Source organism: Takifugu rubripes, chromosome 8 (genome assembly GCF_901000725.2).
Source record: "Takifugu rubripes chromosome 8, fTakRub1.2, whole genome shotgun sequence".
Taxonomy (NCBI): domain Eukaryota; kingdom Metazoa; phylum Chordata; class Actinopteri; order Tetraodontiformes; family Tetraodontidae; genus Takifugu; species Takifugu rubripes.
The window spans coordinates 14321461-14346784 of record NC_042292.1 but is presented as its reverse complement, the minus strand read 5'-3'; the positions used below and the strand labels follow the sequence as shown (position 1 = coordinate 14346784).

Below are 25324 nucleotides of genomic sequence, written 5' to 3'. Positions count from 1 at the left end.
AGGCTGCTTTTTGCCTCTGCACATTTGCATCTGAATGAGCGATCAAGTTCCAGTTCAAAATTTAAATCGGCCGCAGTCGCAGGGGCAGACGCCGGCTTTAATAATGAAGAGCGGGCACAAGCGGCGGCCTATTGAAGCCCGGCAGCGCGCATCACATGGCGGAAACGCGCGGGCATTGGCTGGAGAATGGGAGAGAGAGAGAGAGGGAGAGAGTGAGGGGGGCTGGCGGAGGGTAACCTTCCACCGTTTTGTCGCACGAGGAGTCGCGATGAACACCCCAACGATGACAGACGCGCCGACCGTCCCCAGCCTCCTTTCCGAACGACGCACCTGAACGGTCCGCCGAAGGAAGCGGAGGATCCGGTGGGAAAAGAAGAAGAGCGACGGAGCGGCGGAGGCAGCGGATGGGACGCAAAGCCTGAGAAATCACCGCCGCGACCCTCACGTTACATCCCAGCTCTGAGATGACAAAGGTGGGTTCCACCGCGCACCCATTGTGTGAGGTCGGCATCCCGCGATGGCGCATTTAATCCGCACCGCGGAGAAGTAAGTGCTCTCGTTTTGGGGACGTAAAATCACCGAACCGCGCACCGGCGCGCCGCACGAAGGTGCTTAGATACGCCTGTGCATGTTTCCGGCGTCGCTGACCCGCGCCTTCATCCTTTCACCCAGAATGTTTAAGGACAATTGCGCACCGATGGCGCAATTCAAGCGGATTCATAGATGAATCCGAGACTCTTTGGTTTCAGGGTTCCGCTTGTGCCATTTGGAGATGCGCGGAAGAGTGGCTTCGCTCCGCGCCAAACAAACAAATAAACGAACAACAACAACAACAAAATTCGCTAATGTCACCTGCCCCACATTTGTGCGCGGAGATTTTTTATCCTCTGTTATTGTCCCGCAAAAAGCCTCGTGAGCGTTTGAGGATGATGAGGGCGGGCAGGTTGCGGGGGGGTGAGTTGTTTTTCATCGCGACCGTCTCCTTAAGTGCCCGAGGTTTGTAACGAGGATTGGATTCTGCCTGTTCCATCAATTCGCACGCGTGCACCTACACCGGCAGATGAATCACACCACATGCCGAGATTAGACGCGTGAGATGATCAGAACCCCGCAGTGCACCCGGATGAGAGGAAGCAACAATTAACAAGGAGTTATTTATATCTAATGGTTCAGTGGATGGTCTGGGAGCCCCAGTTGTTGCCACCTTGTTCAATATTTTCCATAAGGCACATTTGATGGTTCTCCGTTAGCTGACTGAAGGGTTTTTCCGCAATGATGAAACATCAGTTGTTAATAAGGTCCATTTTTAGAGCGCAGCGGGGTGAAGTGATTGATAATTGACAGCAATGCAGCTTGTTTCAAAAACATCAGACAGTTAATTGAATGAGCAATTGACTAAGGTGTATATGCGGTTTTTCTTAGAGGATTTAGTCACATGATGCGTTCACGGCATCTTCGGAGGCCGTGTAAAAAAAAGAGGGAAATGCAGGGCTTTGATATCAAAATGGAGAAAATGTCATATCTGGTCATTTTATACTATTAAACACACACACATACACACACTGCTGTAAATAAAACATGCTTTCTCAGACATAAGCAAGCAATTCGAAATTATCACCTCGGGGGGTCGCAGACACCATTATCTAAATCCTCGGGGGACACTCAGGCTAACCCGTAAAGAAGCCACACCCCACCCCCAAATAAATATTTACAGCCAGGAGAAGTTCAGCTACTGGTGACAGATCTGAAGGCGGGTGAGAGCCTCTAAAAGCGGATGAAAGAGGTGGCCGAGAGGATGAAAGTCGCTGCCCAGTATTTTGCATGCCAGCTCACGAGAGCTAGTTCATTAATTATTTTTTTTTAGCAAAACAGCACAAAAGAGGCCCGTGGCTTGGGACCATCTGCAAAGAGGATGAAAATGGACGCTGGCCAGTCGGCGTTAGCGGATGTTGTAAAGAAACCTTAAATAATCCTGATGATAAATGCTCCTTTAACTGCAAAATTTAACTGCTCAAACCATAAAAACACAGGCGAGTTTAACGGTACACGCACCTGAAGACCGAGAGGGCAGTGTTCGGTTAATAATTTACACAAATTGACTTGTCTTTGCAGCTTGTGAGGAATCGTGTGGACAGCTTGAAACAATGGAGCCAAAATTAGACAGAAATATGGGCCAGAGAAATGTCCTTCAGCACAGACAACCTATAAATGATTTTAAGCGAAGGTTATGTTGCACCTGCACTGACCTCCTGTCACCACGGTGACCCCAAAAAAGGGCACGGCGAGTGTAGAACAACAGCGAGGAGTTGAGGTGTTAATGGCAAACGGGTGAGCACCGAATCCTTCCGGAGAGGGAGAGGCAAATGCCAGGAAGGAACGAGCGTGTGCTACCGTTTTGTATTGGGTAGCGTGTGATTTATGGTTTTAAGCCCCCCGTCCTTCAGGAATTAATTCCCGGTTCACTCCGCCACGTAAGCGTAGCAGGTCTGTTACACGCACGGGCCTGGAAAAGGTCCTTTTTTGTCAGCGAGGAAAGGTACAAGACTGAGTGATGAATGTGCAGTCTGTTAGAATTATAGCAAAGCAGGTTATAAAATGGAAGGGTGTGTGTGTGTGTGTGAGAGAGAGAGAGAGAGAGCAGGCGCTGGAACAGTAACACCACAACCTCTCTCCCACAAACCACTTGATCTGAACAAGATTTCTTCAGACAATATCAGACGATTATTACACACAGTTCTGTGCTTCTTGATTTCAGCACTGTTTACTGAGAGGACAGATTGATCCGTAAGTCTTCAGTCAGGGTTTTGTAGCAGGGGGTTGTGTGTTGTATCGATAAGGGGAAGAATCTTAGTTGTGTATCGTAATGGTGTATTCTCATTGTTTCCCCACCTGAATGGTGACATTGAAGGGGGTTTAGCCTGGTTTTGTGGGTCCAACTTTGGCCCTAAAGGGACAAAATCCTCTCTTGTCCCTCTCCAATCATGCAGTCTGGGATTAGAAGCGGGATTGATGGTTATGACAATATCAGGGTGTTAGACAAACAATATCGGTGTAAATGAAATGTCATTGATCTGTTTTTAAGCTGTATTGATCACGGGATGCACACTCAGATGAATTTATTGGATGATAAGTGGTGAAGACAGACAAGAAATGAAGAGCACAACAGCACAGTGGTGGCGGTAAAGCTTCGGTACCCACAACGGAAATGGCAGAGGGTATATTTGTGGTTTGCGGTGAAGGAGACGTTCACCTCAGCCTCAGAGATGAACAGGTCCTCACCGCATGGCAACCGCGGTCACGATAGGTCTTTATGGCGGCCGTAGCGATTAAAGCAGCTGTGATTAAAAATAAGACTTGCGGGCACCTCAGCTTGCCAAAGAGAATTTGTTTGTGTATTTGTTTTTGTGCAAATGTCGGGCCCTGATGCAAGGAGTTCTTCGAGTCGGGACCAAAGTTGAAGGGTGGTACGTACTGAGATCATCTGTGGGTTTGATAAAAGCAAACGTATAGGACATGACTGCGAGTCTTGCATGAGATCTCATAATTACAACTTTGGGCCTCACAAAGATAGTAGAAACCACGATGATGTCAGGATGGAGTTTGTGTGGAAAATCAAGGGTGTGTTTAAAAAGCAGATTACACTCTGTCTCCTCAGTGCAAAAATGCATTTATTTTGAGCTCGAGAACCTTTTACTCTTGGTTGTTATTGAGTTCATTTGAATCCCCGGAGACCCTATTACCGCTTCCAAATCAATTCCAGAATGCTTCGCCTTAAAGGCGAACGTTGTTGCGCGTCGGCCTCCACACAGAATGGTGCTTGGGGGAGGACAGATGGGCGAGGGCTTTTTCTCGACCCGGGCCCGGCTCCAGGGAAGCTGTCATTGGCGCAAACGTTGTCATCCACTTGTAGATGTCCACCAGGCAGATTCCAACAGACCCCGGATTATTTTAAAAAAGGGTTCCAAGCTAGAAGATTACAGGAGCAGAGTCCCGTACTGGAGCAGCCGCGCAGCTGTGGTTCATGTCTGATATGTAATTTATTATTAATCTGGATGAAATCTTCCCTTTTTGTGGTCAAACTGTATAAAATACCTGCTTTAACGTGAACACTTTACAAATTTAGCATGAAAATTGCTGTCTACAACCTATTTACGACCTATTTATTCTGATTAAGACATCGAGATTAACTATTTATATAACTGTTCCCATCATCAGATTATTGCTTGAAATGGGATTAAAGATAATCATGTTTATGCTCTTAAAATTGGGTCCTAATCTTTTTCTGCATCCTGACATGAAACACAGACAGAAATGGGAGTTTCATCACATTAAGAGGTCAGGATGTGTTTTCAGTTTTGGATTTGAACGTATGCGTTGTCGTTCCGTCTCCCATGAGTCCCGATGAAACGCAAACCCCTTCTGGGGGGGAGAAACCCACTTGAAACATGGACTCATTAGCTAGAGGACCAATTGAGACCAGAGAGAGGACACACTGTTCAGGGTCTGTTACAGCGAGCCATACGATACATCATCTATAGAATCCATCGAGCACAAATAATCCTGAAACCAGACACTGCAAAGAAATATCACCTTTCAGCGCCGACTTGAAGGACGGAGCTAATCAGAAGGTGGCCTGTTGGGCAGATTGGGAATTTTTCAGTGTTGTGCTGAATTTTTTTTTTTATAAAATGAATCACGGTCGATAGCCTACGAGTGCTAGCGCGGCCACTTGAATGATTAATACATAAGGCGTCGGACAGCGCTGAAAAATCGGATGCTAATTCTTGTCCGACGTCTTTTTGCCGATGGCGAGATGCTTGTGCACAAATCAGAACCGGTTTGACACCAGTTGAAAGATGTTGGCGGCTACGAAATAATGACGCGATTTATTAAATATTGGATACAATTCCTGAGAAAGATAAGTTATTTTGTTCTTTTTGGGGGGGGGGCGTGAGCATACAGGTATGTGTGTTTGTTGGAGTGTGCGGGAACACAGGTGGTGCCTTCCCATCGGGGGGGGGGGGTCTAGTCAGACCCATTAATTAAAATGTTTTCTGGTCAGAGCTTCTGTGGCTTCAGCAAAATCAAGATCAACATGTCTCATGTTCAACATATACGTTTAGACAATCGACACACACTCACATCACCATTACACTATAAAAAGGGAACAACTCTACAAGAGGAGCAGGCAACTTCATAAAAACACACCCATACTCGCTTACCCCCTTCACTGGTGCAGGCACACATCATGCTTGAGACTCTCTATAAATAAATGTAAAAATACATCTTTTCCTATCTCATTTACAATCGTGGCAGTTTCAAATTTATCCACCATCGAGCAGTTTGATTGTTGCTTAGCACAAATGATTTACGGCTGCCGACACCTGATCACTGATCAAAGATATTATGTCCTAATTATATCATCATATATGTCCTAATCATGCGGTTGTAATGGGGCTTGATCCTGGACACGCGCATTTCCAAATGTGCAGAGGTCAGAACAATGCAGAACCCTTTTGGAGAATATTTGGAGGATACGCCGATGTGTCCTGAAAAGACACATTTTCGACTTTAGCCTCCTGGACTTGCGCAGCGGGAAGTTTTCCTCAGTCTTAAGCTGGCAGCACGATAAACGTGTACGCAGCAAGAAAACCAAAATGAGATGGTTTACAATGTACTGAAAATGGTAAAATGAAACAATTTTAAACTAGTGAATCTGGAAAAAAACCTGACAGAAAATGTGTAATATGTATCATGAAGTGCACGCCTGTGTGCTTGTGCACCTTTTGACAGGAAAAGGTGTATTTAATTTCCAGATTTAATGGATGAATACAGTAAAATGCATCAGGTTGACCTTGAGTTCAAGTGAACAGAACTGTACAAATTCTATGAAGTTGTTTCTGAGACATTCTGAGAATGTGGCAGGTGGAGGACTCAAACGCATGAGCCCTTTTCCTCTTCGTGACAGAATTTTAACTTTAGCTTTTCACACACTCCTGGTCTCGCAGCACTTAGGTGCACCCTCTGTTGTCCTGGATATATGGCTCTTCAGATTTTGAAGGGACAGCCAAACTGAACTCCAACTCCAGAAATGTCCTCATTCTGATAGAAAACAAACAAACCCCGGTCCTGACAAAGCTAGGAAAACAAGAACATGGATTCACAGAAAAATGCCTGATCAAATCTTAATGCTTAAATGACAATGAAAAACACACAATACACATATAAAAATGCTCCCAGACACATAAAATGTGCACTCAAAAGCAGGTATGGACACGGCCATAACCCTGAAGTGCACAGACAACCCTCCTCCTCTCCAAAACAATTTATTTTTGGTCTTTTGGTTTCCCCCCCGTGACACAGTCGGTGTCCGTTTCAGCCAGCTGACTAAAAAGGAGTCAGGGTGTTTGTCTGAGACGTTCAAGCGGCGTGTGAAATCTGATTACAGTCTCGCACAGAGGCAGGAGGGCGAGTGCATTTATCGTTGCCTCACTTGCCCGTCTGGCTGCCCTCCAACCAATATTCATTTTTGCTCCTTTGCTTTGTGCGCCATAACTTTAAATAGGTCTTCTTTCTTTTACCTCAATATTAGGTTAAAATACAAGGTCGTGTCCAGCCGATTAACCTTTTGCATGGAGAAATCTGTTTTTACACCGTCTTTGCTCCCCCCGTTCGAGTTCACTTCTCATTTCCTGTCGTCAGCGACACGTTGGGCTCGGGAATTTTGGAACGTGCCTGACCTGTTCAGTTTGGTTCTGGTCCGGATGTGACAGTCGGAGCCGATGTCAGAATGAAACCCCTCCATTGTCAGTCCGGCAGTCATCCGTTGACCTCTCTCTTGACCTCTGAGTGCTATAGCTGAGCCTCAAAGGCGTCGGAGCCACTTTGACACATCCACATACAGATCTCTTATTCACAGCAGAGTCCCAGGTCATCGGGCCAGAAATTCCGATGAGAACCGGTCGCACAGATGTCAGATTTGTTGTGTACAATGTCTACACCGAGTCTAATTCCTCCACCAGTTATCCTGAATTGCTTATCTGCTTTTTAATTTCCCAATAATCTGCAGAGTTAAGCGGAGACCTCGCTCCTGTCGATATGGCTGCTTAAGTAATAATCAGCAAAGGAGACATGCATTTAAAACACTCGACCCTACTGACCCAAAATAATTGGAGATAAACACAGTTGGCGCCGCCATGAGCGGAACCTAATCACATCACTTTCCACCATCGGTGTGGTGTGGCCTATTGATCCAGTATGTATTAAAGCACACAGGCATTATTGGCTCATCAGTCTGTGGGTGAATGTGGGCACAAACACTCCAAGGATCGATGGCTCCAGCGATGGGAAAGAACATGCTTTTTCTGTGATTTTGTGCCTCTGTGACTTTTTAGCCCTGAATTTTAGATACTAAAATGCAATTGCACCCATGCTAATCAAATGACTGCTTGTTTGTGTTGCAGACTTATTGATCCGATGCTTAAACGCTCTTTAACCTGCAGATGTTGTGATTTAAACAGTACCTTGAAGTGGAACGTCTCAGCAAATACAGCTTATACTAAATACTGACACTTCTCTTCAAAATAGTGATGTAATGGCAAAACATATGAGCTATAACTCCATGCTACTAGCATTTTTGCCTTTGCTGACTACTGGGGAGGATTTGAGGGTTTTAATGAGATCAGCTCCACAATGGGGTTACCAGGAAAAATCCTGGAAATGACCCAAAACAGAAAAAACTACATTTGCCTTGTGCTAACACTGAGCTCTTGGGAAGGCATAAACATCTTCTTTATCATCATCCTCCCCATCATCATCATCTAATCATCATAGATCAATCCTCGTGTCTGTCCACTTTAGGGGTCTTTCGCATAAAGGCTACTGGGGTGAGCCTTTAATGCTCCCTCTGTCTCCATTCCTGACAACATCTTGGCTTAATTGCAGCGCACAGGCAGCTCTTTTTGCTCTAGTAATGGCAGGACTAAAGCTCTCAGGGTTGATCCCCCTGATTATGGGGGTGCTGGACATATGCTGTAATCCCAAGAGGATCCGCCATGGTTAGATTTATTTGCCCCTGCTAAGTTTTCAGGGAGAATAAGCAATTCCAATTTATCTATTACTTAAAGAAGAGAAAATAGTGAACTTCCACTTGGCCACCTTAGCTCCTGTCGTGGATTTTCCCCTACGCTAAAACACTCAAACTTATGTTTTCATTAAGTCAATATACCTATGCCAGTGCCAATGAATTGAAGTGCGGAGATACCACAACAAAGTCGAATGATGAGTCAGGGTCAGCTGGTTCACGATCCAAACGATGGTTTATTGTCGGTTCACAATCCACCACGCATGAGAAGTAGCCCGGGCTAAGTCTGAAGTCTAACAAGAATTACCCATCTTTTATACTATTCAGAGCCTGGAGCTACTCCGCCCCGGGCTCCTCCTTTTGGTTAGCTATTTTTACTCATTTTCCACCATTAAGTACCATTTACCATACCTATCAGAAGTCAGGTGTACCTTACATGGTTTTTTTTTAAAACAGACACCTCCTTATTCAAACAGACAACCTCCCATCTTGTGTTACCACGCCTTGGTTACTCCCGTACTTTCCATTAACCCCTTGATAGCTTTCCCGGACTTTCCATCTCATAGCAGGTGTTCAAACAGTGACACGTATACATACAGCAGGTGTTCAAACAGTGACAGGGACACGTATACATAGCTAGTACATTAAGTATTGATCACACATTGGTTATGTTGACTTTCTAACTTCTCGTGATTCTATACGTAACTCTAAGCGTTTTATCTGCATTATCATTTAACTATGAAGGTCTAATCATTAGATCAAAGGTTAAATATTACAACCACACATTTTGCCTCTGACGCCTTATGCCCGTTACCCTTCTTCACTACATTCCGAGCTTATAATTTTCCCTGGCAGTGGAGAAAAGGGGCCAGACAGGCTTTGTTACAAACCTGCTAGTTATGTAAAAGCAGCAACAAAAGCCTCAGACAGGCCTGCAGGTACGGAGCCGTTTGGAGCGGCTGGCGGAGGTTGCGTTGCTTTCCCCTTTTGAACATCGAATTAGCGCAGTGCCGAGTCTACGCCTTATGTAAATAAACAGCTGAGTTGCGAAAGCACATTAGGGTTCCCCTGAGTGGAATATGAATGCAGATGGATAATGAGGGGAAGAGTGATATTTGGGATGTGCACTCATGCGTCACGCATCAAAACCCTGCAGGACTGAGCGGAAGACTGAGGCACCAGCTCCTGTTGCGGGCTAATTGCGATAGCTGCTTTTATATTTCGCAGTGGTGGTGAAGGGGTTGATTGGCAAAAACACTGTATTTTTGTTCCCTTGGTATGATATTATTTCAAATATGGGGTAGGAGGGCTGAGGAAAGATGTACAGTAATTGCATTGTGCATTCCGCCAAATCCTTCACTGGACTTTTCAAATACAGATACAAATGTGATGAATGTAAGGAACCCACAGGAAAAGTCTGACCTTTAATCTCTGTTCTTGGAGTCTGACAAATAGAAGATTTTATTAACTGGCTGTTACAGTAGGTCTGGGACGTGTCATTCTCATTCATGTTGAGGCTTCAAACCTTGAACAAGATTTCCTTTTTTAAACAGCAGCCCGATGTCAGGTGGTCAGGTCCACTGCCGGTGCGTATGAACATATCAGTCGATTCGGTCATTGCTACAAGATATCGGGCCGCACTTCATTATTAAGACATCCTCGCAGATAAAGACTGCTAACGCCAAGCACGACACCTCCCACTGCTGGTGTCACTCTGTAGACAGAGCGTGCTTGCTATGTGGCGAGAACAAACAGAAGATGTACTTGTGATTTGGCTTTACCACAGAGAACATTGTCGCGCTGATGTTCCCTGCCGCTCCCTCTTGTTCCCTCCCCGGATTTGGGTTAAAGCACCCGCCAGTAAGGAGGGATCTCAAAATCTTTAAGTGACAAACACGCGAGCACAAGGCCTGATGTTGTTTCATTGTGCTCAATCAGCCTCTTTCATTTTCTCCTTGTGTGTTCTGGTTGTCAAATCCCTCTTTTTCTCCCCCTTGGTTCTCTTCCCTGTTTTCAGCCTATCAGTCTGTCCTCCTCTCATCAGTCTCTCTGGGGGGGTCATTTGCGGCAGGATAAAGCCTCTCTCTGCGGGGCCCATGGGGAGTCTACCCTGCAGACATGTAGCCATTCTAAACACTCTTAGGTGCACTCAAGCTTGTGCACAAAAACATCTGCATACATCACTGTACATGTTCTAATGCAGACATCCAGTCAGTTTGATTCCCATCCCATCAGGATGATTCAAACAGGTCCTGGAAAAGGGTGGAGCTCAACTTATGGCACCACAGGGAAACCGGTCAGAAAGTCCCGGGCGCCTGTACCGCGATGATAAAGGATTAGAGTGATGGAGAGGAGAAAGAAGTGCAGCTCAGATTAACTGAACGAGGACTGGAGGGAGACTGACAGACAGGAGAAGAAGAGTGCAGGGTCAGGAAAGTGAAGGCTTTCTCAAGGTTTTGATCACTTCAAAACAAGGTATTAAAATAGAGCTTCCTGGCTATTGCTATAAGCTCCAGTTCAAAACAAGCGACTTTTAAACAGTCTCCATTTGTTTTTATTATCCAGTTATGTCAAATGAACTTACATGTTCAATTTTCCTTAATAATGACATTATTTTAATGTAGAAATGCCAATGACAAGCTTCTAACTGTCTCAGATTTAATTACATGTCACCTTTTAATTCCCATTTTACTTCAGTTCATTTGTCTGGATAATGGGGGCAGTTGTTTGGCCAGACCTGTGTCTACGATTTGGGTTAAATAGGGCAGAGTCTGCCCAACAGGCGCTCACCATCAGGCCCCTCGCTTAGGGCAAATTTGGCTTGAACGATGCTATCAGAGACAAACCTATGGCCTCTTAGTTTGTTAGAGAACTAATCCTCCCCGACATTTCGTAGTAAACTGATTTGTGTTGAAGTTTGGAATCTCTTCCTCTGGAACAAGTAGTTTACAGAACGGCTGCAGAGTCACAGACGAGGACACGCAGCTATGAAATGTAATTTCAGGCCTCGTGTCTGAAGTTGATTTTTAACAATTAAGCCTCTGGGTGCTGTTAAAACAACCCTCCGGGAAAATGAACTGAACTTAGATGGCTGGTAACAGCCGTTTTTCAAAAGAGGGACACACTCCTCGTGATTTATACCTCTCCACGGTCAGTTCCTCCAACAATAAACTCTTTTTATAAAAATAAAGTCTGTGAAGACTTGGTGACTACGAATTTTAAATGTATGTTATCTGTTAAAGCTATATCTGCAGAGCCTTGACTCAAAAGGTCACCTTTTTAATGTGTTAAACCTCTCCCAGAGCCCTATCAGAATCACTGGACCTTGCAAATAATTACAGAAAATAATGGTTTCTTGTTTTGTGCCACACTGACTCATTCATGGTTGCATCTTTGGCCCAGGGTAATCGCTGACACCTATGAATCATCATCTTGTTAAATATTAATGTTTCCTCATACAGAAGAACTTACGATAAATATATATGAATTTGCCCTTTATGAGACCTCTGTCTGTATGAGGTAGCTGGGGAGAGGGAAGTCTGGGCTTCTCTTCTTAGGCTGCTGCCCCCGCGACCCGACCCCGCATAAGCGGTAGAGGATGGATGGAGACCTCTAAATGTAATAACAAAAACAAAAAGGAATAAAACTGCAGAAAACTGATGGATTACCTGAAACACTGACTAAAGATGTACAATCAAGTAATAACACTGTGGAATAAATGATGTTGTTAAATAATGTTTATCTATTAAAGAGTTTGAGGCACAGTCTTAACTCAGCGACCCACTCTTTTTAGGTCCATTTTTAAAAATATAAGCCTTTTACACAGCCACAGAAGAGTCACTGAACCTCGTGAAGAATTACAGATCCGTTGTGACACACCTTTAAAATGGGAGGACGCCTGACACTTGGCTTGACTTTACAGCATTCCGGCAGAAAAACCCATATCTAGTTTAATAGTAGTAGGTGTGTCTGAGTTTAGACAGCTCATAAAAGGTCAGTAGAGAGACTTGAAATGCGGCTATTATAAAAACTGTAATCTCAGTTCAGCTTTTTAGAAATGGATTACACTGGGTACACTTGCGTGCCTGGGTTACATAAACCTGCATTTTATTTTATGGATGCTCTCCGCGTGCCCTTGCGTCCCTGCAGCAGCCGCCAGTTTGTTACCGACGGTCCAGATATGGGTCATCTCCCCGATGGCTGGGCCTCGAACAGCTGCACACATGTGTTTTGGGGGCGGGGAGGTGAGCTGACATACGCTGACAAATATGCGCAAGTCGTCATTTGCAATGGTGAGGTACACTCACCGCCTCACATGCAGAAAGGCGCCATGCAACATATGGTCCTTGCATATGGCGCCCTAATGTTTATAATGTCCTAAAATTTCAGGATTTGATTTATTTATTTTTTTGCAAGAGCTTAAATTCACAAGCGAGGCGAATTGGGGTGAGACATTTAGGTCGAGCAAGTAGGCTGAGCGTTCAAATCGGCTGGTGCAAATGAATGGAAATCCAATGAAAGTTAATGTTGTTCAGTGATAACTGCACAAATGTGTGCCTTCCTCATGTATTAGTTATACCTCTGGAGAGGTCAGAGGTCGCTATATGAGATCAGTACTGATGACGGGATCGTATGACAAAGCAGCTGCCATAGTCCCGGTAGAGTGGGCATATGCTCATTAGGATATACAGTACGTGTGAGTGTGTGTGTATGTGTGACTAGGGAAAAGATTGCATGTGTGGCAAACATCTGTTTCTTTAGTGTTAGAAAAGTGTGCGGGGCTACAGTTGTTTTTGTTCAGATATTGAGCATTTTACTTATAATGTCGTGATCTTTTCAGGAAAAAACAGCCACAACCAGTACGTCGCTGTAGGGTCGTTGGTTTACACATGAAAACCGCCTCGATGTGCGTGAGGGCGGGTCTCGCCGCCCATGTGGAAACAATTCCATCTGCTCACCTCTTGGTTCAGAGTCCAAAACACAGGGGACTAAACCGGGGAAATCTTTCCAGAATGAACACGTTAAAAATCGGATAATCCACTCTGAGGTCTGCATTAAAGGATTTGCTGGAATCCTCCACGGAGGACAAATCGCACTAGGTAGTTTACCTCATGGCGAATTCTTTCAAAGCACTCGCTTAATCAACGGATCGATACAGAAAATTACGGATGCCATCTCTCCCACCGTCGATCTGTCTTTTTTCGTAAATGATTGCACCGGTGCCCTCTCACTTGGCTTCTCGTGAAACTTAATTAGACTGCTGTAATTAAAAGGGCTGGTGCAGACGGAGGAGGTGAAGATGGCAGCAGATGAGGGAGGGTGGATGAAGACGAGAGGTCTTGTCCATCAACCAAAAGCCACTTAAATCCCTTTCTTATTAAGTGTCTGTGACACACGATCCACCCCCGGATTCTTGCTTCTCTGCCGACAAACTGCGAGGGTTTTCTCGAGTTTCCTGTGGAAAATGATGGATGAACTTTGTTGTGTCAGTCTATTACTTTTAAGGTTCTTGTACACAACCTCTCAGGACATTCACATCTTGGAGGTGATTCAAGGTTAATTGACAATCCTGTGGGGGTCGTTGCCCCACACCGCCATCATGTGAGGTATTAGGGTCGCATGAATGGAGGTGTGAATGGTGATTAGGCTGTCTGGGCTCTCAAGGCTACATTATAATTGGCTGCTAATTAGCCACTGCCTCTTTTTAATGTTTATTCCAGTGGATATAGATAGGAGCCTTTATTTCCCCTCAGACCATTTGGCCTCTCCATCTACACAGGGACCACTTGTGAGAGATTTTCAAACAACAACGGGAAATGGAGCTACAACAGCTACAACACTCGTATCTCGTTAAATATGAACGTCGACTCATACAAAAGTACTTTTAGCAGCTCAGATTTTAAATCTTCGTCACTTTAATTTGTTCATCTGTTACATCTGCTAATAAATAATGAGTGTTTGCCAGTAAAGACACCGGGGTGATATGAATGTGTCCTTGATGAGACCTCAGACTCCTCAGGGAATGGATGGTGAGACAAAAAACCAAATAAATAACAGTGCAGAGATTTGATGGATTACCCAAACCACAAATATTGCACATTCTATAAAATAGGTACACGGTGGAATAGATGTTCTAATACATTTATTAAGAGTAAAAGGTGACACCCCCCCACCCCCAAGCTTAAAATTGCCTCGCAGACAGACGAAGACTTCTAGTGACAGAGAGCAATTTTTGAGTGTTACTATATAAAATACTTTGCCAGCAGACTCGTTCTAATAAGTCATTAGAAATTTGAGAGACGAGTATTCAGCCCATCCTGCTGCAGACCCACTGGAGCAGCACAGCCCCAGCTGTTCCACTGTCTAGAGCTGATAAAAACATCACTATTCACTTTTCTCTCTTAATCCTCTGCAAGTCTTTGTCAAATCTTTAACTTTGCTGCCGAACTTCTTGCTACATATTTCTCACTATCTAATACTTCCTTGCAGTGACTAATCACTTGACACCTTTGGAGCTGTCTTCCTTATGTTTATCTATATTCTGCATTCTTCCCGATGACCAGCACAGGCATCTACACTGGTATTGAAGTCCAATTGCAGCACAAGAATCACGGTGTAAATATATTTATACTGGGGGTTTTTTCTGCCCCTGAAGGTAGCGGAACAGATATTTGTTCTTTCCATCTTTTCAATCTTTTTGGCGGTTCTTTGGGACAGACGTGAGCTTTGAAAAGATGGGACAAATATAGAGCCATAAAAGAAGCTAACTTCTTAGCAAAATCAGCATGGGAATTTTGGGTATTAACATTACCATTTAGGGTATTAGCATTACCATTTATTTAGCATTGTTTAGGGTGGACGTCCACTGTTTACAACTGAATTAGATACTCACCTTCTCATCTCCTCTTCTAAATCACTTTATCCCTTTCGGGATCGTGGGGAGGGTACACACTGGGCACAGGCAGGGTCGCAGGGCCCTATATGAGCATTTGTGGTTGCAGAACCTTGATCAAGGGGTACCTGGGCAATGCTCTGAAGGTGTTCTGGCACCTCCCCTACTACCACAACACCTTCCATGTTTTGTCTGCCCTGGGGCTTGAACAAAGAACCCTCCGCTTCTCAGTGTAGTTCCCAACAGACTGAGCTGTCACCGCCCACCTGAATTAAATATTTCAAAACTCAAAATAAGCACCGCAATTTTAAGAAAAGACAATAAATCTCATCAGGCAGTGGCTTTATCCACTGTTCATTTCACACTCCAAGCCTTGGCCAGAGCTCAGACATGTCAGTTTTACTCCCAATTTAAATACCAAATAACTCCATCAGTCGTTTCCTGCTCCTGCCCTTCAGATCCTCTCCGGCAGTCAGCTCACAGACGGACACTAACATGTTTAACTGATGGGAGATATTAAACACAGCGATGCCAGCGACATGCTGACGGTGGAGGGTTGGATTCCCTCCCAGTGGCGCTTTGACAGTGAGGGGTCGAGCGGCGTGGCCACTTCCTGTGCTCTCACAGAGACGCTCTGTTGGGTTTCCCACATATGTGTGTGTCGTCTTTGACAGGAGCTAGCGTGTGGGGCCATCTGTTCAGGGTTCATGCCAAAAGAATATGAAAGCTCATGACCAGTGAATGTGACAATTACAGCTGCGGGTATCTCACTGTTATTGCATAAGAACAAAAATCTCTCTAGCTCACAGATCCAGGCCGTTATCTGTCTTTCTATCATTTTTCTCCTCATTTTTCCCAGAAAAGCAACTTCATAAACACAAATGTGCCTTAAATCTTTTCAGATTGTTCCACACAACTGCATGAAACGCTAAATGGTAGTACGTTATTTTTCGGCAGATATTGTAAAAGAAAAAATGACGGTGCTACCAGATTTTACTGATTGTTTACAAAAAGGATAGTTTACAAAAAGGTTCTGTCCTCAGAGAACTCCTGTAATTAATGGTACCAAGAATAAGGTCAATACTTCATACTTGTTTTTGTGTTCCTGTCTAAATCCTAAATTTATGGCCTGACATCACTCCTCTCGTTTCCCGCAGCCCCACTAAAGCCAGAAAAGATGTTGCGGAAGAAGATATTCCTATTTATCGTTGCCATAAGTACCCTCAGCCTTCTGCTGCACCAAGGGATCCACTCAAGCTGGTAAGTCGAGACCGAAACTTCTTTTCTCACATCATATGGTAACTTAAGCTTCTGCAGGCGACAACTCCTCTCATCTTGTTAAAGACAATTTAACACAGAGGCTAATTATAATTTGTTAGCATGTGTATTTTTTAAGCCGATGCATTTCCAACTTTAATCGAGAGACCAATTATAAAAGCGGAGTTATTTGACAGCACTCTTTTCTGTTCCCATGCTAATTGCTTCGTTTTTTACCCATTTTATCTGTTGCTTTCCCCCTAACCATCATTGTCTTTTCCCAGGATCATGGAGCCTTTCTATTTTAGTTGTCCTTCACTCCAGTCCCACCCTGCACCAGGCCTGAAACCCAAGCACACCAATGTGGCCTTCCTCAAGACGCACAAAACGGCCAGCTCCACCATGCAGAACCTGCTTTTTCGCTTCGCAGAGCGCAACAACCTGACGGTGGCGTTGCCGGTGCAGTCTTGTGCTCACCAATTCTGTTACCCGCACACTTTCACCTCCCACTTTGTCCATCCACACACGTTGCCGCCCAACATCATCACCAGCCACATGCGCTTCAACAAGGCAGAGCTGCAGCGGCTGATGCCAAACAACACAATATACATCACGATCCTCAGAGAGCCCAGCACCATGTTTGAATCCTCGTTCACATATTTCTACCATCACTGTCAGAGTTTCAAGAGAGTCCGAGATGGCTCCTTGGAGACTTTCTTTACCGATCCCTGGCGCTATTACCAAGCTAAAGAGAAGGACTCCATGTACGCGCGCAACACTCTAGCCTTTGACTTGGGTTTAGACAAGGATCGCTCAGGAGAGGATGAGGAGTATGTGCAGGCCTCTCTAGCGGAGGTAGAGAAGGTCTTTTCCCTAGTGATGATTGCAGAGTACTTTGATGAGTCACTAGTTCTCCTTCGGCATCTCCTCTCTTGGGACCTGGATGACATTCTGTATTTTAAGCTCAACATGCGGAAGGCAAGTTCCAAGCACAGCCTGACACCAGGCCTTGCCACAAAGATCCGCTCCTGGAATTCATTGGACGCTCGTCTCTATGATCACTTTAACGCATCCCTGTGGCGGCAGATTTCAGCTCTAGGTCTGGCCTGTGTCGCCCGAGAGGTGCAATTTCTCCGCCAGGCCCAAGAGAAGCTAATGAGAAGCTGCTTTGATGGGACAGTGCCACTCCTTCGGTCTGCCTCACAGATCAAAAACAACAATCTCCGCCCCTGGCAGCCAAGTGGGAAAGTTGACATTATGGGATATGATCTCCCGGCAAATCTCAGCCGAAGATATTCAAGCCAGGCTCAGGAGCTCTGCTTTAAGCTCATCATGCCAGAGGTCCAGTATACACAGGTGCTTCTACGATCCCAATCCATACGCTACCGTCGGGGCCACCAGTTGCGGTCTCCTCAGCAGTCACACCCTCTCCCTCTGCCAATTCGTAGAACCACACCACGGCATCCACAAGTGCAACAGAGCCAGCTGCCTCCTTCTGCCCCCGGCTCTGTTTCAGTAACGGGGTTCACCAACTCAAAGCAGACCGCAGCACCTCAAGATCCTAATGTTGGGACTGAAACCTCACAAACCCAAAATGCAGCCACTGAAAAATAGAGACTTGAATACAATCCTGTGCCCAACAGACTGCACAATTCTACTCTTGATACGCCGGTCTCTGGTTGGCCCAGGGTGTGGGAAACTGGGCAATGGTCATTGTTGGATCTGTCTTGAAATATGTGTTAATATGGGTGGTTACACATTCCCAGACTTCACCTTGAAACCCCAATTCTTACTTTTGTGAAACAGAATGTCTTTGGGCACACAGTGGTTCAAGCCATCTGCACTACTCAGCTAAATTGCACAAGTCAGCACTCTAGAGGATGCAGCTGATAGGAGAGGGTTTACAGTGAAAGTAGGTTCTTTGAAGCAAATCCATCATGTGCTACTGGGACTCCATAGGGAAGTAGCGATATAAGACCTATTGTAAAACACAGAGTGGTCTCTGTGTGCATCAGGCTGCAGAAGTTTCATGTTTCCTGCTTTCACTTTGTTTCCCGGCCTCTCTTTTGCTTTCTCTCCTTAACATATGCCATTTAAAGTCCTTGGGAGAGACATAATGACATAAAGGGATCGGCTGTCAGGCTTCCATAGAGCTCCCTAAGAGGCTAGACAGACAACGAGATAATGTCCCACCGTTAATAGGACACCGCAATCAACAACCCTGAAGCTCTCAAGGAGGTTAAACATGAGTTGGACCTTATCCAGAGATAATTTGCCCACTGACTATCACTTCAAGTCGTGCTGTGACCGGACACACAACCTGAAGCCTTCAACCTCTCCGGTTTCCTCTGCGCATCCTCTCAACCCCCACTGCTACCTTCTGGTCAGACTTCTCGCACAGACCACCAGCTGAGTTCACCTCTCGTATCACACAGACTCATCATAGAGGTTGTTGTGGCAATAACTCGCCTGTGTAGTAGGCCTTTAGGAAAGGTGTGGATTTAATAAACTACCAGCAACCCTATGCTACACACATCAGCACAAACAAAACAGGTCATCAGGACAAAGACTTGAAGCCTTCGAGTGGTAGTTTTTGAATATTTAATCACGCCTCTCAAGGCCCTCCTATGGCCCAAGCGCTTGGGTTACACAGTTGTACATTTTAAGAACGCGAGGACCAGAACAAAGCTGCTTATTCTGTCTAGCTGGGACCTGAAAAATGTCATCGCCTGACTCAGCTGTAATCCAGTTTTAATGCGTTCCATCACATCCACCGTCATTTGCGTTCTCAAGTTCCATCCGTGACCAGCAGGGTACCACCCACTAAGAAATTAAGAAGGATGTTTGCGTATGTGCGAGTGAAACGCCTTGTTTGTGCCTGTGTGAGAACTAGCTAGACCGTTAATATTCAAATTTGTTCTATAATCAGCCATGTTTGCATGGCAACAAATGCAAGTAATGTCAGTAAAAAGTGATCAAAGCTATGTATTATTTATTATTGGGGCTTGTCCCTTTACTGTATTATTTTAAACATTTGTTTCATATATCACTGGATAAAACATTTTTTCTTTGCCAATAAGTGACTGAACCTTTAACAAAATAGAATTTTAAGCAGCAGAAGTGAAAGGAGGCCCGTCGCGGTATAAAAATTAATGCTCACAATCATAACGCAACTCCAGCCCACACCGGACATACATTGAAACAAACGCAGTCACTTTAATATTAATTTTCCTCTCAGCGGTGTTTGAACACTTGACCACAACTTGCGGCGGCGGTCTGGGGCCCGCCACGCCCTAGATTACCATAATGAAAGACGCAGACCTCTGGTCCGCAGGAAATAAGTGGAGCAGACAATAAACAGCTTTCTGGAGTGGCAACGAATATATGAATTCAAAATGTACTTTTCTCAGCTGTGAACAGTTTTATTTATTTACAGGTACGTGGAATGTACCAATGTGTCTAATATTTATTTGAAGTACATACACTGTAAAGACCATCTAAATCAGGGGTGTCAGGGACCGCGAGCCAGCCAGGTTTTCTATCCAGCCAGGTGGAAAACACTTTCACAAATGAAATTGGGATCCAAGGTGAAAAGCTTTGTCTACTTGGTAGGACATAAAATCTGGCTGGGTTGCTGCCCTTGAGAACTGAGTCGCAACACCTCTGCTCTTAACGATGTTTAAACATTTTTTTTATTGTACACATATCCCAAGATAAAAACCAAGACCAAAAATATCAGCAAATCTGGTGACTTCCCAGCATTGGTGAAATAATCTGTCGCGTTTGTGATCGGAATGCCTTTTTTGCACAGGAAACGTCAGGGCTCGATGTTAATTTGTTTTTCGGGATCGGAACATTGTTGGAATTGGTCTTTTTCTGGGATTTGTAGAGTTCATCTCATGTACAAAATCAAAGCCAAATACATTTTTTTAACATTCTCTACCTGTTTTCTTCCATTTCTTGTGGTCATTTGGCTCCTACCCAGCCTCTTTTCATGGACTTAGCCTAGCTGTGAACTTAGAAAAGTGAACGCTGTGCTGTCTGTGTGTGACGGGGCTCTGAACCGTTGGCTAATGACAATCAGAGCTAGGGGCCCCAAAGCTTTGTGGGGACAAATGGGAGAGGGACAAATAAAGTTTGAATGAATTTAAACCATCCTTCGGTGTCTTTTTGTCTGTGCTTTGTCCCATTATGATGAAAATATGCGGTCATGCGTATTATTCTGTGCATTAGTGCAAATTGTTTGTGTTTTCCCTGAAGACCCAAACCAGATATTCCGGGCTGCAATCAATAGCTGCGAATGACTTCTATTCAGCATGGCTCCCTAAATGGGTAGAGAAATTGCTTCTTGTAGAAGCAAAACGACATATTTGATACGAGCGAAACAATTGGACTGCGTCTCCTCCCCGTGTGCCCCGGTCGGTCATTCAGACCCCAAAATGTCGAATGCTAATAAGCTAGAGGAATTGAGAAAATTGTTTTTGCACCGCTTTGTATTTGGAGGGTGGGTTGCATTCATGGTGCGTTGTGACTTTGGGATGGTCAAGTTGACAATCCGAAATGATTAGAATGATTATAGAGGCGCGCAAACACAATAACGTGCAAAACACACTATGTTGCTAGTCACTTGAGCTATTTTTGCTGGTAAGGCCGTATTTGTGGTTGCATTTGCACCTCGTTTCATGAGTCACGCTTTTTATGATGGCGAGAAAGGACCAGATCACTGATGTTTAGTGTTCTTTTCATCCCTCCCCACTTTCTGTCTGTTTGAAGTGTGCAGGTTGGAGGGCGGCGTTGTAGGCAGCAGGTTATTCCTGATGATGTGCGTCACCTCCTCTCTCCACTAGCACCTCTGATGTCAAATTCCCTTCACATGTGTTCCAGAAATGATAAGAAAGACAAAAGTTGAATAGAAAGAGGAGGTGGATTCACATTATTTCTTCCTCCATCTCGCCCAGGTTCCATCGCTTGTGATCACCGGAAGCGGGGGCCAGATCAAGTTTTAGCTGCAGGAGCAGAGAGATTTGCCGCTGTCAGCGTTTTGTCATTTCCAATCACACCAGGGGGGCTAGGGCTTTATTTCTGCTGCTGATTTAATTAGTTCTCATCTCTCCCGCTATATTGTGCACACACAGTATGTTTGCTCTCGGGCTGCAGTTGATACACAGAGGGAGGGAGAGGAGTTAGAAATCATCTCTGTAAATATGAAACACATTAGCAGCGAGACAGGTGGAAATGATACATGAAGGAGTGGGTGGATAAGCTGAGTCGGCTTCCGTTCCACTTCTAAACCCGAGAAGAATAGAAGGAATGGCTGCTGTCGGGCGGTTTTAATTTACTTTTATATCAAGTTTAATGAGTTACTCCCTGCTATGGCTTCATCTATCATAACTCTTATTTCAGCCAGTGTTTTTTTTTTTTTGGTCTGAAATGACATTTTAGCCACATGTGGACAGGTTATTCGTGTTCACATCAAGCTAGCCATATGCACAGAGTTACTGAAACCGGTGTTATCCTTAATTTATCTGCAGAACAATGTACTGTCTATGAAATTTCTTCTCTATTTGATCTGCGCCTCAGAGAAGAAATATGTTAGAAATGACATGCTAAATGTAACACTCAGATTCCATCACATGCAAAAACTTTTTTGGAGGTTAAACTGGATTTTGGTATTTAATTATGCAAACTGCAGTGTTGAAAAGAACACACAAAATGGCAATATAGCCAAAAATTCACAGGCTACTGGTATGTTGGCTGGCTAATCTCTCTCTCTACACCAGTAGGTTGTAATTTAATGAAATGAAGAAGAAAGGGGGTTCTAAATGTCACTCTTATCCAGTGAAAATGTCATCATAAACTTCCCCTCAGAACTGTCAGGAAGAAATACAACCGTGGGTGTTGCGGACTCCACAGCAGTATGTTTGTATGGACCCTTTTCAGCCATTATGGGAGCAAAGAAGCAAAGAGCACTTAGCTTAGACCTCTGAGAGTAAACACCAATGGCAGAGACAGGCATTAATGACAGAACGCAACCTCAACTTTTACAGGTAGAAAGCGTCTCCTGTTGATGTCAAGAGTGTGGGCGACTGGTGGGCAGGACGGGGTCTCTGACTCCGTTATTTTTGTAGAGAGAATAAACAGAGCTGACAGTGTGCAACCTCTGATTTTTATTCCATTACAGTTCCAGGCTAGCGGAGACACGTTGTGCATGCATATTTCCTCTCCCACACTCCTTCTCATACTCATTCTTTTTTCAAATGCTAATGCAGACAGAGATGGCATCGACGCATGGCACGTTACACGAGCTTGAAAGCCAGAAAACACAAGCTGACAGGCGTGAATATGCACATTCCATTAAAAGAAAAACTCATTTTTATCAGTTAATGTTGCCAAGCAGAAGTCTACACCTACGGCCCCATAGTCCCATGATTAGGGCTCATTCTTTCCTTTACTGTGTACCTCTCTGACGACCCCTCCACCACACACACACACACACACACACACACACACACACAAGGCCCCCGCAGCGCTTTTGATTTGAAAAAACAAGCATTTTGTTGTCTATCATGTGAAGCCCATTCGATAAGTGAGGGGGAGCCTACGGACAATTGTGAAAATAGGAGTGGGGTGCTAATGGGGAGGTTGTGTGGAGGGGAAAACTTTACTTCAAAAATGGACCTGTGCCTCTGCACATCCTGCACATATGTACCCCCCCACCCACCCTGCAAAACTGAATCAGGCCCCATTAAAACATCTCCAAACATCAAGCAGGAATGCAAAATGTGGAAAGATGAATACTTTAGTGTGTTAAAGATTTTTAATTAAAGCGGATCCTTCGTCTATGCAGACTCAGTTCATTTCGAGCCTAACGCACGAGCTATTTGAGCTTTGGATTTAAGCTGCTAAGCTCTTTACTTGCAAGCTGTGAAAATTCACTAATGAGCACTTGCTAACGCCATTAGCGGCATTGTGAGTTGGCCCTTCCTAATTGCTGAACCCATACGTTGCATAGGCCCCCGCGATGGGTTGTGTTTCGCTTGCAAACCAGCTAATTGGAAATGCATTGACACTGCCTCATTGGCTATCAGACAGGAAGTAACAAGAAATGGCGTAAACATGCATATGGATCTGGGTGATGTCCTTTTCTTCACGTTTTCTGGAAGTAAATTGTAAAAGTAAGCAAAGGGAACTACTTCCCAGCACTTTTTTGTGATGATACATACAGTTTTTTTCTTTTACTTTCGTATGTTTTAAGCTCTAAGCTAATGAGACGAGACCCAGTGGGGAGCGTCAGAGATGACTGTCTCCCTTTCATTAAACCACACCGACTTTTCCAACAGATAAAAGAGGAGCTGGGGATGATGGAAGGATAATTGGAACGGCAGCGAATGCAAAAAGTTTTCAGGGGGGGCGAGAGGAGACATGGGCGTGTTTCAATCCACTTTTCTGTGTCTGTGTGTGTGTGTGTGTGTGTGTGTGTCACTCATTTGCTCAGCAGAGGAGCATCTCTGGTTTCCTGGAGTCACAAAGGAGATAATGACGCTCTGTTCCAGCGCACCATTCTCCCTGGAGACCCAGTGGGTTTTCAACTCGGGACCTCCCCCACAAGCATGTTGATCTTTCCCAGCCCCGTTCAGCAGATCCCACGGGTTATCTCTTCACCCACCATCGCTGCTTCTGCTTGAATTTTACAAAAAAACAACTTAATTGTTTTTGGAGGAGTGGGGTGGTGGTGGTAGACTTTTCAGTTCATTTCTACAAAAAGGTTCTTACTTATGTATTAGTAAGATCTATATTTTAAATTTTGGTGATGCAGGTGGTGTGGTGTGGTGTGGTGTGGTGTGGTGTGGTGTGGTGTGGTGTGGTGTGGTGTGGTGTGGTGTGGTGTGGTGTGGTGTGGTGTGGTGTGGTGTGGTGTGGTGTGGTGTGGTGTGGTGACACATTAAAGTAGGACACAAAAACAGTCTTTTTGGCTGATCTGTCCCCTGAACCCTCCACCTGAAAACGTCCCCCGACATTCATTATTGTGCATTATTGACAGCTAATGGTGGGGGAGACGTACGTGGGAGGACGGGGAGGTGGTGTCCACGGTAGCCCCCCCTCTCAGGGGAGAGTGGGAGGAATGGTTTTTAAGAGAAAACAACTGAACTCTTACAGGAGGACGGAGAACGCCGATAATACGACTCTGACGTGACCGCCAGCCCCCGCCCACACCTACACACATTCAAATCCGTTTGATAGTGTAGATACATGCACACATACACACACTCATCTAAAAGACAGCTTCCAGAATTGGATTACCAGCTCTGAATGGGGTCGGCTCCCCTCCGCTGGGTTTTCGTCTCCATCCCCTGGCGGGACTGGTGACACACACACACACACACACACAGACACACACGCGCACACTAGACCTCCCTAATTGGTGGGCTGTGTCCTCATTACATGTCCAAATATATGCATGTGCTTCTACTGTCTCTCTAAGGACTATGGATTTCAAGTGACATGCTTTCACTCTCTCTCTCTGTGCGTGCGTGTGTGTGTGTGTGTGTGTGTGTGTGTGTGTGTGTGTGTGTGGCAATGCCAGCTGTGCCCTTGATAGCAGTGAACTTGAATCTCCATCTGACTATGTTGTACTCATGAGGGTGGGGTCAACAAAGCTTGAAGCTGCCTCCTGGGACTGGGACACACACACACACGCACACACACACACACACACACACACACACACACACACACACACACACAGGTGAGCTTGGGATAAAATGATCTTGCTGCAGGCTGCTGATTCCTCTTTACTTTTCTATTTAAATTACATAAAATGTTCATTCAAAAGTAAAGCATGACAACACCGTGCATCTCATCTGTGCGTCACAGAGTGTGTCACTCATCCAGACTCCAGAATAATCTGGCGGAGGCGGGATTAGTCAGCCTCAGGTGTGATCGATCGCCGTCCACGTCATCCACTCGTCGCAATCCCTCCCCCCATCGTTACCTGTTCAGTTCCTCATCCTCTTCTCTCGCCTCCTCCCTCATTATGTGCCCAGGAGGTTCTCCAGGAGGCCAACCTGATGCTGCTGGCAGCCTCATGCTTA

General features: G+C 45.0%; 1 protein-coding gene across 2 annotated transcripts; it reads left to right on the top strand.

The window, feature by feature from the left end:
• The first annotated feature begins 210 nt into the window (after positions 1-210).
• LOC101063028 (galactose-3-O-sulfotransferase 3) lies at positions 211-25324 on the top strand. 2 transcript variants are annotated; one of them, XM_011619338.2, is made up of 5 exons: positions 211-473; positions 16133-16235; positions 16517-17588; positions 25107-25166; positions 25277-25324. In XM_011619338.2, exons 2-4 carry the CDS (start codon positions 16153-16155, stop codon positions 25134-25136), a joined length of 1185 nt encoding a protein of 394 aa, XP_011617640.2. In that variant the 5' UTR covers positions 211-473; positions 16133-16152; the 3' UTR covers positions 25137-25166; positions 25277-25324. The 2 variants fall into 2 exon arrangements, with proteins under 2 accessions (XP_011617640.2, XP_029695516.1); XM_029839656.1 differs by lacking the exons at positions 25107-25166; positions 25277-25324 and having other exon boundaries at positions 16517-20383.

What these genes read in the sequence shown, in the direction of transcription:
- LOC101063028 (XM_029839656.1), top strand. Translation starts at nt 16,153, where the DNA reads ATGTTGCGGAAGAAGATATTCCTATTTATCGTTGCCATAAGTACCCTC. An exon ending in CAAGGGATCCACTCAAGCTG is followed by an intron (nt 16,236 to 16,516) that starts GTAAGTCGAGAC and finishes GTCTTTTCCCAG; the next exon opens with GATCATGGAGCCTTTCTATT.